Source organism: Pundamilia nyererei, unplaced genomic scaffold (genome assembly GCF_000239375.1).
Source record: "Pundamilia nyererei isolate P.nyererei 1_Seehausen unplaced genomic scaffold, PunNye1.0 scaffold00001, whole genome shotgun sequence".
In the NCBI taxonomy this organism is placed as follows: domain Eukaryota; kingdom Metazoa; phylum Chordata; class Actinopteri; order Cichliformes; family Cichlidae; genus Pundamilia; species Pundamilia nyererei.
In genome coordinates this window covers 4,996,967-5,010,371 of record NW_005187402.1, presented here as the reverse complement: position 1 = coordinate 5,010,371, position 13,405 = coordinate 4,996,967, and the positions used below count along the sequence as shown (strand labels likewise).

The 13,405-nt window shown below is 44.2% G+C and overlaps 2 protein-coding genes across 2 annotated transcripts in view; one reads left to right on the top strand and one right to left on the bottom strand.

The window, feature by feature from the left end:
* rps6kal (ribosomal protein S6 kinase a, like) overlaps positions 1-1,505 on the top strand; it is a 19,901-nt gene extending 18,396 nt beyond the window's left edge. Inside the window, exon 23 of the mRNA XM_013909058.1 lies at positions 246-1,505. Within this exon, the coding sequence (XP_013764512.1) occupies positions 246-371 (126 nt within the window). The 3' untranslated portion in view covers positions 372-1,505. The remainder of the gene's footprint in view (positions 1-245) is intronic.
* Positions 1,506-8,962: 7,457 nt separating this feature from the next.
* Positions 8,963-10,340, bottom strand: LOC102206791 (POU domain, class 3, transcription factor 4). The gene has a single exon (XM_005719531.2). It carries the CDS (start codon positions 10,328-10,330, stop codon positions 9,245-9,247), a length of 1,086 nt encoding a protein of 361 aa, XP_005719588.1. The 5' UTR covers positions 10,331-10,340; the 3' UTR covers positions 8,963-9,244.
* Positions 10,341-13,405: the final 3,065 nt, after the last annotated feature.

Below are 13,405 nucleotides of genomic sequence, written 5' to 3'. Positions count from 1 at the left end.
AATGTGACAAAATGTGGAAAAGTTCAAGGGGGCCGAATACTTTTGCAAGCCACTGTATATGCAAAACATTCATTGGTTACTAAAACACTGTAACTTTAACAATATTTCGTCAGCTTCTGTTACATTATTGAAACTATATTATCTTTTTCCCAGCCAGTAAGAAACAATTTAATTATATATTTATACAGTAGCAGTGGTGGTGAGGCCAGCTGAAACATTAAAGCCACGTGTCTTTGTTTCATCAGGGAGCGATGGCTGCCACCTATTCAGCTCTGAGCCAGAAGACGAGTCAGCCGGTGTTGGAGCCTGTGGCGGCATCCAGTTTAGCCCAGAGACGCAGCATGAAGAAACTCACCTCAACGGACATGTAGACCCATGTTTCTCACCCACCAGTTTTGATCTCACTCTGTCAGACTCATACGCAAACAAGAAAAAGCAAAAAGTACGCGCACACCCACAGCCCCAAGTCTTGGCCAGTCAGAACTACTGTCTCCCAGGTTTTCTTTTTAAAAAAAAATCTATTTATTTGAAACACCGGAACATCTGCAATCTCACACACACACACACACACACAGGACGAGGTTGCGTTGCAGAAGTCAGCCGAAGACGAACAGAGGAACCTCGTATCTGTTACTGCTGGGGAGACAGACTTGTATTTATTTCCACAGCTTCTCATATGCACTTACCCTCCTCGCCTTTCATTCTTTCTTCCTTTTTATGTGAGGAAGAAACGCACCAGCTGATGTTTTCCTTCACTGTGATTGGCTGATTAAAAAGCTGCTTTGGTTAAACTGTGCTCCCCCCCCACACACTGCTCTTCATCTTCGCTCCGCCATCCTCCTCTCCCCTCATTTGCTTTTACTTTTTCTTTTTTTCTCTTTCTCAACGTGAAGTAATGATTTATGTGTGAGAGTGCTGGCAAGTTGGTATTGACTGAGGTACTTTGCATAACTGTTTCCTTTCTGAGACAAAAATAAAAAAAATAAATGTATTAAAAAAAATCAGATACTGCTTGAAGCGGGTTTGAAGGTTCTTCAGAACCAAAATCACTTCCCAGCACTTTTGGTAACATAAACGCATGTGCGAACAAATCCTGTATTGCTTTTCCCTTGAAACTCAGTCGGATTTGTTTTATTTGTGTATCAAAAGACGTAAACATGCTGTAGACGGACAAAAGATACTGTCTCGCTACTGAAGGTGAAACTATGTGGTAACAAGAAATCGTTTGCAAAAATGATATAACTATATAGAACATAATGAAGATGAAGAGCATGTGGGGGGAGCTGTCGGGATTTCTCTGGGGGGGATGGGACGCACCCTGTCAAACCAGAGAGGCTGAATTTAAAAGAATAAATAAATGAATAACAAAAACATTTCCATGGAAATCTCTTCAAAAGACATTGTGGAAATTGTATGATACTGTATTTATTTCATTTGATTTTTAAGATTCTATTTTTCTTTCAAGTTCTGTATATATTGACATTAAAGATCATTATTGACATGCATCCACTGTGGTCTGCGCTGCTTTGTTACATAGCGCTGAGGCAGATTTAACACATGAGTGTGACAGAGCCAGCGTTCATGTGAAGAGGTAACTTCAGTTTTAGTGATCCTTCTGATTTACTTGGTTAGAATATGTGAAGAGCAGAAACAACGGGTACTGTTGAACCCACTTTTGTACTATCTAATAATTCTTTGTAGCACAGATTCAACAAAGTGCTGGAAACACTCGTGAGATTTTATTCAATGTTGATATGATGCAATCACACAGTTAGCTGCACGTCCATGATATGAATCTCCTGTTCCGCCACATCCCAAAGGTGCTCTACTATATTGAACTGGTGACTGTGCAGGACATTTGAGTACACTGTTCTCATGTTTGAGATGATCTAAACTATATGACATGGTGTAGCAGTCTGCAGGAAAAACAGTCATCAGATGATGAGTACACTCTGGTCATTTAAAAAATAAAAAAATAAAAATTCCCCCAGGGATCAATAAAGTATTCTGATTCTGATTAAATGACAATCAGCGGCAATAGTTTAGGGTTTAAATTCTCACCTACCATACAAATGTTGCAGCGGAAATCGACTCATCAGACCAGATGATGTTGTTTTCAATCTTCTATTGTCTAGTTTCGGTGAACCCTAGTAAATTGTTGGCTGTTTTCTATTCTTAGCTGACAGAAATGGCACCCATCATGGTCTTCTGCTACTTTAGCCTAGCTACTTCTAGGTTAGACGTTCAGAGATGCTCTTCTGCACATCTTGGTTGTATCAACTGGTTGTTTGAATTGCTGTTGCCTTCCTATCAGCTCAACGCAGTCTGTTTTATCTTCTATCACCTGGTTGTGTGGGAAAATCTCAGCAGATGAGCAGTTTCTGAAACACTCAGGCCAGCCTGAGTCTGCACCAGCAATCATGCCACAATCAAAGTCACTCAATCACCTTCCCCACTGATGTTCAATTTGAACTTCAGCACGTGGTCTTGACCTCACATGTATTGAGTCGCTGCCATGTGACTGGCTGTGTAGATATAGATGTTAATAAGCAGTTGATCCATTGTGATACTCACCCTGAGTGTAATTCTAGTGAAAAACAAACAGAAAAAGAGTTGAGGAAGGAAAAATGTCAATCACCTCCACCTGTGAAAGCATCCCTGTTTTGGAGGTTGTCTCATTGTTGCCCCTCTACTACACCTGTTACCAATTACCAAAGTAATTGAAACTGATTAACAACACCCTCTGCTACACTACCAGTCAAAAAGTTTGGACACCTTCTCATTTGATGGTTTTTCTTTATTTTCATGACTACTTACGTTGTAGATTCTCACTGAAGGCATCAAAACTATGAATGAGCACATGTGGAATTATGTAGTAAACAAAAACGTCTGAAATAACTCCAAACACGTTTTAGATTCTTTAAAATAGCCACTACTGCTTTGCACACTCTTCATCGCCTGCAATGGTTTCCAACACTCTTGAAGGTGTTCCCAGAGATGCTGAGCACTTGTTGGCTCTTCTGTCGGTCCATTTCATCCCAAACCATCTCGACTGGGTTTAGGTCAGGTGACCGTGGAGGCACTCCATCACTCTCCCTCTTGGTCAAATAGCCCTTACACAGCCTGGAGGTGTGTTTGGGGTCATTGTCCTGTTGAAAACTAAATGATGTTCCAACTAAAATAGCTTTAACAGTTGTGTCAGAAAAAAAAAGTTTTTCGTTTGCGAACTTGAGTGAACCGGTTCTTTCCAAAATACCTGCGCATCTCGAGCCGCTTCTCCTTCCCTTTGTTCCCCTGCCTCCCCCAACAAACATCAATGACCTGCAGCGGGTTCTAGCCACCACTAGGTGGTATTACCTTCCAGTACATGCCAACTTCCACAAGCGTTGAACACGCAGCGTCCCAGGTTGGATCAGTGTCCTCCTACCCTGATGTAAATCATCAGTCTCGCATGCTTCCATTTTGTCTGCCCACCCCACCAGCACCACCTCCCCACCCCGCTCCCCTGAGGATATGAGCTCCTCTAAGCAGTGGCGTGTTAAAGGAGAAGCGCGCGTCTGCGTGTGAGTGTCTGCGTGTCGGAGCTGTCACGAGCAGACAGCAGAGGGTGGAGGGTCTAGGCAGGAAAGCAGATGGATTGAGGCACGAGGACTGCTCCCATCACAATACACACACACACACACACACACACACACACACTTTGGCCCAGGGACCAGCTGTTGTCCTTTTCCTGAAACTGTCTGAGCTGACTCCCTCCTTCTCTCTCTGTCCTGGATTAGATGCATTTTGCAGTCATCGTGGGAGCTGAGAGGTAAACAGTGGGGCTAATTGCTTTGACATACTGCTCTTTGTTTTGGCCTCCTGGTGCTAATCAACCACTCGGCTAATAAGTCTGCCTGGCAATGAAAACACCACCGCGCTTAGGCTGGGAGGAAGGAGGAGAGCGGGACAGGTCTCTTCTCCGCTCACTCAAACCGATGCAGTCGTATCTGCAGCCCACACTCGCGTCTCTTCCACGGCTCCCACAGTGCTGCTGTGGCTGGGTAGCGCCCCGCTCAGGTGTGAATCTATTTATCCTCATTAACGAGCGTCTCCCTAAAGTCAGCCAATTAACACGCTGCTCCTAATGAAGCCATTAGCTGTCAGATGAGGTAGAGGCAGTGGCTGTCATCGGCCCACTGTGCGCGTGTTCGCGCGCGCGCGCTCCTGCAGCTAATAAAAGCGGGAGAATTAATGGAGTGAGCGCGTGTGATAATGAGTTAATGTGGAACAAGCAGGACGAGCGGTGATCAGCCCCCTGTCTCAAATGAAGATATCAGACACAGTGATTTACTCACTGCGCCACAAACAGGCCTTTCTTCTGTGTGTGTGTGTTTCCACGTTCGTGGGTTCCCCTATAAACCTGGCACTTTGTACAGCTTAATCGTGGGCCACGTGTGACCACCCTACCGTCACATCAACAAAAAAGTGCAGCCTGGAAAATGTCAAGCTGTACTGTATCGCTTTGTGTTCACATGTTGCTTAATTGATGGATCACACTGCACAGCGGTAATATAGCTTTAATTGACTGCAAAGGCATGAATGACACAGCCTAGACAGAGAGGAGCAACCGGATGTCAGAGGCAGCTGTTCCACTGACACGATTTTTATTATTAATTACTGACCCGGTGTGGGGGGGGCACACTAGTGATTCTGGGATTTTAAAGGGCTTCATCAGTGGCTCCACTCATGTGAGAAACCTGGAAAACTCACACATACAAAAACTAAATTTATGCTTTTGCCAGGAGAGATGGAGCAATCCTTTCTGGAAGAGTCAAACCCACCCAACCTAACAGTTAGCCGACCCTGGTGTCACAATACCAGAGCTGAGGAGGTGAAACTGATTTCAGCTTACACCTGTTTGCAGATGCGCCCCCTTTCTTCCTCCTCATCCTCACCCTGCTTGCTTTTCTTCTGTCTCTCCACCGTCCAGTTGGAAGGTATACAGAGCTGACTGTCCTCCAGTGCATCAGCACCAGTGCATAAAGCAGCTGTGAAGTTTGCTCTCTCTCACTGAGACATTGTGCTCCTGCAGGACCAGGAGGTTATAATCCTACAGAGGCTGAAAAATGCTGTGGTGTACATTATAATCGCCCTGCAACAAGTGTGAAACGTGCTGCTAACAAATAGGAACATAAAGACAAGACTCCAAAACAACTAAATCAATTCCCATGAGAGGAAGTTGACTTTTTTTCTTTATGCTCTGAGTCCAGAGCTTATTTATGAAGAATGAATCAAATCTTTCCCTCTTTTCTTCCTCTAGCTTCACCTGAGGCCTCTCAGACTGAACCACTTGGTCCTAACAGATTGTAAGGTGTGTTTTATTGAAGAGTTTGCTTGTCTCCTTGGAAATCTTTGGATCGTTTTCCATAAACATCCACTATAATAATAACTATTTGCTTTACTTCTTTTTATTCCTGTATCAAACGTTGTCATTTTTTAAATTTCTTTAGTCCGCGTAATTGTGGTCATGTTTACTGAACTTTATTTTAAAGTTTTGGTAGGAATATATGTTTGTCATACAAATCCTGCCAGGTCTTAGGCAGTTCGGATTAGGCAAAAGTGAAAAAAAGAGAAATAAAAATGAGGGGCTGAACTGGTCACATGTGGTTGAATACAGCAGGTATCCAGTTCTAAGCAGAAAGGACGCAGTACGACAGGTAACGCAGCAGACACAGCAAACATTAGGAGAGCGGATCATTTTATACACTTTAAGTTAAAGGAAGAGACAGGACTGGTGTCCAAAAGTGAAAGAACCACGTGGCAGACGAGCAGCCGACATTCATTACTCCCATCCTCTCATGTGGTGCTGCTGTTTGGCTCTTCTCTGTGCTCTTGCTATGGCAGATAGACTGCAGCCCTGTCTAATTAAAGAGAAATGTGATGTTGAGTGTCCTTGCTTTAACCTCCAACGTTTTACTGCAAACAGTATATCAGCCCCTTCTGCTCTTTCCTGCCTTCCCCAGAATCTTTGCACCACCTGAAGTTACTTTAATCACAACGTGTTTCAGTCGTTTCACTGAGCTTGACAGATTGTATTAATATTATTATGATTATGGGCAAAGTAACAGTATAAAAAATACAGGAAAACAGTTTATTTAATGGTTTAACTTTCAGACAGATTCTTTGAAAGAGAGAATAGATTAAAAGGAGAAGAAAAGGTTAGAGAAGAGATGTAATTATGAAAAAAAAGAAAAGGTGTGAGTCAGCTGCTCCCATTATAATCTGCACGTAAACAACTCTGCTCATCCTCCAAAACTGCTACTGCACAACTTCACCACTCCTGCCTCTCTATTGTCACTCAGTCACTCAGGATCTGATTCAGAAGCTCAATTATCTGCCAGAGTGCCGAGCCGAGCCAACCTGAAGCGTTTTTTTCTCCTTTTTTTTTTTGAAAAATAATTACCTGAAGTTCATCATTCAATACCTCTGAAGTATGCTTTCATCTTGCACCTGTTATCTTTTTTCCCTTCTTCTTCTTTACTCAATATCCTTTACACAATCTCCCCAAGTCAGTCATTTTTAAAACTGGTAAGTTATTCACGCCGAGGTGCTGGTTACTCTTTAAAAACATATTTGGATGGGTTTGCATGGGGAAGGAGAGGTGGAAGAGGCTCAAGGATACCGCAGCGCCGCCGTGGACCTTGGCTTGCTTTGCTTTATTTGCTCGGCTTCTGGGTTCTTCCTTCCTTCCAGGGTCATTTTCTTCCTCCCAGAAGCTGGGGATTATTTCAGACTAAAATAGATGGATAGAATCAATCAGCCATGGTTTTACTTTTCTCTTCTTCTACATTACCCCCCCCCCTCCTCCTCTTCACCTCCACCCTCACACCCTTTTCTCTCCCCTTCTCCTCCCTCTCCTCTCTCCTCTCTCTCTCTCTCTGTCTCCCCCACCCCCCTCTCAGGGCTGCAGACTGAGGAGATGCATAAATTCAGACACATTAGTATTCCAGTCAGGCTCCCCATTTCAAGGCAAGGCCTAGCACCCTTCCGCCTCTCCTCTCCTCCCTCTCCCTCTTTCACTTTCCCTCTCCAGATCTATTTTTGAAACATTTAAGCAGTACTGAATGCATCTACTTATTTCCAAAACCATCCCTAAATTATTTTGGGGCATTATGATGTTTTTCTTTCTTTTTTCTAAAGGGGGAGTACAGCTTTATTTTGCCCTGGCACGGCCAATTATACACAGCCATAGCCTTTGAAATGAGATTCATCTGCTTCTGATTGTGTGTGTGTGTGTGTCTGAGTATATGTGTGTCATTGTGTTTTGCTGTCAGGCCCAGCGGCCCAGGCGATAAATCACGCATGTCTGATTGAGAAGGGCAGAGGGCCCGGACAATAACATTTCAGTGGAACTGCAGGAGAAAGCGTCTCAGTTTGCAGTGCAGGGTCTCTGTGAACCACTGGATATTTTACAGCTGTTAGTTGTAGAGATTTATTTATTTATTTGTTATTTATTTGGCAAAAGATGCCTCTTGACATGACATTGAGGCCAAGTGAAGGTTACGCCGCCTAACAATATAATTCACCTAAATATAAGAGTTTGAACGCAGCATTAAGGGACTGATCTGGTGACTTTGCAGAATTAATCACAAGCTCAGCTCGAACCATTTCCCACACAGAATGCTCCACATTATATACAAGCTTTTAAAAGCAATATTTTTTTTAAAGTGCTGTGATTCATTTAAATTATTGCTTTGTTTCCATAACAATAAGAGGAAGCTGTGATTTAAAAAAACAACTTCTGAATAGTCTTTACTTTTCTAAAAAAAAAGAAAAAAAGAAAATCAGAAGCTGACTTCTGCTTCGGACAGTGAGCAGTTGTAGCAAGAAATGGTTTATTACAACATACATAGTTTATTTCAAAAACATAATACAAGCTTTATACTGAAAATAAATAATTACTTGAGCTGTCATTGAAATTTGGAATAAAACCGCCGAAACAGTTCATTCAGTCTTATTGAAAATAATTTTTTTTCTTTGTTTTTTGATTTTTTAATTTTTCGCGTGTTTGTTTGCTTTTTTCTTTCTTTTAAAACACTGCTAATCAAGTGCGTGAATAACTAAGATCATTTATTTAAATTAATGACTTCAAAAGGGTAATATATAAAACTGTACAATATTCGAAAAAATACTTAAGAAATAAACCAAATAACAGGAGTATTTAAGATTATAAAATTTCGATAGTGAACGTACATTAAAATTATAGGCAGGTGTATAGCGTTGCTTTCTAGACTCTCGGCTCTTTCGTGTCCTTTTTCAGAGTCCGCACAGTTTAAATGGTCGAAGATGATCGAAATAAAAAAAGAAGTAAATGAATAAATAGAGCTGCAACTGCGCGTGGCTTCGTACAACCCTCGTAAGCTACAGGCCAAAAGTAAAAGAAAGCAAAACAGTCCTCCAAGAGTCATGTAGAGTGGGTGCACAGCTGGAATGAGGGCCTAAGGTTGCAAATGCACAAAAAGAAAAAAAAAATACAGATCTTCTACGTTACAAAGTAAATGACTGTAAATATGAGGAGAACTAAGGCGTTGGAAAAGCCCGAGGGGGAAGCGTGAGGTGGAGTGTAAAAAATGGCCTCTGGTGCTGGTACAAATCAATTAAGAACAGTAACATTATTATTATTATTATTATTATTATTATCATTATTGTTGGTGTTGTTGTTATTATTACTGGTTCCACGCCGCCGATCATGGGTACAACGGGAGCACGGCGTGTGTGAGGAAAGCCACGAAAACAACAATAAAAACAAAACCATCAGTCCCATCTTATCGTTATTACCGAGCTGATGTTAAAAACGGTGACACACACACGCACACGCATACACACACACACACAAACCAAAGGCGCTGGCAGGTTATTAGGCACATTTTTTTGTATGTATATCCGTGATGGAGAGAAAAAAAAGTGGCGGGCTCTCCCAAAAAAGAAAATAGAAAAAGAAAGGTGATCTGGAATGTGATGTTTGATATGCCGCTATAGGATAATGCCCTCGTGGCAGGAAAAACAATGACGAAGGCTGAACAGGTATCTCTGTTATTGTTTCAGTGCTGGAGGCATCCGGGCGAGTCTGTACCGGGACAGGTGCGGAGGGCTACAAGGTGCCACCGCGCGTCCGTGCGCTCGAGAGTCTGCACCGGGTGGAGGTGGAGGTGTGTGTCGGAGGGGGTGGGGGGCGTGGGGGGGATTCCTCCAGGTGCTTCGGTCAGAGATCATGGCACGAGGAGGCGTCTCCCGCGCTCCCGCTGTGAGAATAGGGTCCCTCGTGGGGCGGCTGCTCTCCGGGCGGTGTCATGCGCTTCTCCTTCTGCCTCCGGTTGCAGAACCACACGCGCACCACCTCCTTCTCCAACTGAAGCGAGTCCGCCAGCGACGTGATCTCCTGCGCGGAAGGCTTGGGACACTTGAGAAAGTGCGTCTCGAGAACTCCCTTCACGCTCACTTCGATGGACGTCCTCTTCTTCCTCTTTCTCCCCTGAGCTGCTATCTTGTCTATACTGCTGGAGCTGCCCGTGGACGAGTCCGCCTCCTCCAGCCACTTGTTCAGCAGCGGCTTTAGTTTGCACATGTTTTTAAAGCTCAGCTGCAAAGCCTCGAACCTGCAGATAGTAGTTTGGGAAAAGACGTTACCGTACAGCGTGCCCAGAGCCAAACCCACGTCCGCCTGCGTAAAGCCCAGTTTGATTCTCCTCTGTTTGAACTGCTTGGCAAAGTGCTCCAGCTCGTCCGAAGTCGGCGTCTCCTCGTCGGAGTGGTCGTGGCAGTGGTGTCCGCCGAGGTCGCTGTGCTCGGGGCTAAGTGTGTCCCTGAGGCCCGGGTGCATGCCTTGGCCCTGCGGGTTGGGTGGAGGTGTGAGTCCCCCGTGGTCCAGCATGCCGTTGACAGTGAAGCCCGTCTGGGAGTAGATGTTGATCTGCTGCCCGCTGGTGATCGAGGAGTTGTGGGACACCGGAGTCCCCCAGGCTCCCGGGTGGTTGCCATGGTTGTTGTGATGAGGAGAGTGATGCGCTACGTGCGGAGAGCGGTGATGGATGATGCCGAGCTGGAGGTCTTCTCGGCCCGGTTTCACGTCCTGCTGCTCCATGGAGGCCGACCAGGGGCTCCCCTCCGACAGGTTGCTTGCCCACTGGTGCCCGAGGGAGTGCCCGTTCTGGACACTTTGCAGGTAGTCACTCTGGAGCAGTTTCTGATGTCCTCTGTAGGGGCTAGCAGGCTGCATGGCCTGGCTCTCCGGGTGGATCATGGGACTGGAACTGAGCAGGGTGTAGGGGCTAGAGGCAGCTGTGGCCATGCTGGCTGCTCAACCCCACTAATGCTACTGAAGAGAGGGAGCCGCTCAGCCTCTGACATCTCCCTCTCTCCGGAGGCTCAGCAGCAGCCTGGGAGTGACTGACAGCCTACACCACCACTCACAGTCCGACCGAGACGCGGTGACGACACGTCTCCGCCAATGACGGCGCACACCCGAAACCTCCGCCTCCGGCAGCAGAGCTGCGGGTAGGAAAAGGTTTACAGGCTGTCGAACCGGAAGTGTGTCGGAGTGCTGGTCCAGTGGGTCTGGCTGTGGAATGATGTGAGCGTGGAGCGCAGTTCCTGTTTATTAATTAAAGTTTCCAACTGATTTACGCACGAGTTTATTGCTGCTCCTGTCACCCTTGAGCGCGCGCAAAGAAGGAGATTAAAGCGCAATGGCATTTCTTAGACGTGCCAGCACTTAATTTGAAAGGATACAATTAAACTAAGAGCAGTTCTCACTGCTAATTATTAACTTGGAGAATATTTCCTCAGGTGTTTGTAGAATGACACGTCTGGAGAGAGTGTTTCAGGCAAAATTGCTTTACGCACGGGCTATCCATAATCCCGAGCTTGTGAAAATATAACACACATGTTTGACTTTACTCTTGCCGTCTTTCTCTCCAAAACTGGAATATTCATAAAACACATAGAGATATGAAATAATATTTCTACAAGAGCCCAAAATCCACATCTGCTCACCTGACACATTTTCCCAGAAGGAAAACGTCTCCATGTTACACACGTTCAAAGAGATAAACGCGAGCACAGCCAGTAGACACTTATCACTCCCAGTATTTAAGAATCTCATCAGGTCTTCTCAGAGTTGGGGAAAAAAAGATCTGCAAATCAGCGAGCTAACTTAGCGGCGTAATTATATTTGCCATTAGAAGACTGCGTTGCAATCTCCTTATTGGTCTGAAATTCCATTAAATATATTGCTCGAGCTCCCAGGTTAAGCTTGATTTAAATTTGCATACATTTTCATACATTTAGAAGAAATAAAAGAAGGCTGCAGCCACCAGAAAGTCATTAAAGAGCGCCGAGTATAGCCGAGCTACACGCTGCTGGTGGAAGACATAGGAGGAGGCCGGAGCAAGGTGAGCTGACCGCGGGCTATAGAACTTCGGACAGGGATGTGCTGGAGGGTGGACGGGGCCTCGATAACCGTGGTGGGGTGGGGGTGACAGACGGGCAGTTAGCTGTGAGGATGGCAGGATGTTTGCGCTCTTAACTCTTACATGGTGCAGTAGATTCGCCTGTGGATGGAAGGATAATTAATCAGATACGTTTTGTCGTGTCTTTATTCTCATTCTGCTGCGGCCTTACGTGTAAATTCCCTATGTGTCTGTGGAAGTTGGGTGAAAGTGGCTGAATATTTGATGTGAATGGCAGTGTTGTTCCAGTGGCCTAGTTTGCTGAATTGGGTTGCTTCGTTTGGAGCTGTTATGGGACTGGAGGTGGGGGGGAGAGAATTAAATGCAAAATATAAAGTTATTGCGCAGCGTTAGTAGCGGCTTTCAATAGCAGACTCCCGCAGTTTCATACGTGTCATATTAAATGACACGCACCGTGAATTGATTTTGGAGGATGGGGGTCTCCATTTCAAAAGAAATAAAAAAGGATCTTCCTGAAAAAAAAAACAATTAATTAATTATATGTAAGACGAAAAATTGAACAAAATGTAAGATTTTAAATTCAGATTTACTCGAACTAAATTTGAATATAAAAAACATTTTTTTCTCTTTCTTTTTCATTTTCGGGTCTTTAACAAAGATGAAGTCTGCGGGTTTTTTTGTGGTGCATAAAGCAGACAGGAGAGGGACTTTGAGAGGGGGCTGTATTGCTCTCGATAGTCTAAGTTTCTAAGTGTAACAGATGCTTCTCTAGAAACTGCTCCTTGTGCCGATTCCTTTTATTCGCGTCAACATTTTTCTGCCGTCGAGCGCGTTTCCATAGCGAGGCGAATAAAAGGCAAATCCCCGCTCCGCGCCTCCAATAAAGAGCCCATTCACAGATAACCCGAGCCAGCCCTGCTACACTTACACCACGCACTAACACTGCAGACTCTATCTTAAACCAGTGCGCACTAGTGCTAAATAACTCCAACTAACTGACTTATCATTTCTTCATTTTATTTTTATTTTATGTGTGTGTCTTTGTGTGTTAGTGTTGCTTCGTGGAGCGTTTGTTCAGCGGCTTGTTTGTGTTTGCCTGGCGGCTGTAAGCGAGTCTTAACCAGTGATTATCTTCTGACTCGGGCTGTTTACTGTATAAGCAGAGAAGGAAATAAATAGATTTGTTTCACGACTTCATTTAGGCAGACTAAAATAAAATTAAGGTAAACAAGAAAACAAAAATGGATTCAGTTTTCAGGAAAAAGGAAAAGAAAAGCAGTGTCCCTCCTTCCTCGCGTGGCACGCGTGGGCCTGTAAATAAATGCTTCTATTTACACTAAAAAAAAGAAACAGATTCACTCAAAACGAGTGTCATATCCACCGTCATGTTTATTAAGGTCTCTAATAAACCGCGTATTGATTGCAAGTTTGAAACATGCACTCGCGAGCGCAACATTTGTGTTCAGCACTGCTGATTAATATCTCATGTGAGGTCACTTTAATTATATATATGCCGCAGAACAGAGCAGAGAGAGACAACATGACAGGTTTCCTTTGGAGAGTCTGAGTCTTGGCTCTATGATGTTTCTAACTTTAAGGGCATTGTTACATTTTTTCCTCTTATAATAATTAACAAGTGCTTCAGTTTTATTGTTATAGTTTGGAAGCTTTCCCCAAAAAAATATTATTTAAAAAAATGACAGTGGAGTTGCGTTTCATATGCAAGGTTAGAACTGCAGCTGATAGTCGTGAAGTATTTTATATTGTTTTATTTTGTTTTATTTTATTTTTTTTGCCTCGATCTTGGCCGTTCAGGTCACAACATTAATGCTGTAGCTTTTCTATAAATCAGACTCAGTCTGCTGTGGAGACAGCTCTGGGCCTCGGGGCGGGACCTGCCACTTGGTGTCGTGACCTTTGCAAACTTTCCCCACGAAGCTTAAATCTCTGCTCCT

Bases quoted from the DNA above. Each gene is read 5' to 3' on its own strand.
- LOC102206791 (XM_005719531.2), bottom strand. From the start codon at position 10,330: ATGGCCACAGCTGCCTCTAGCCCCTACACCCTGCTCAGTTCCAGTCCC.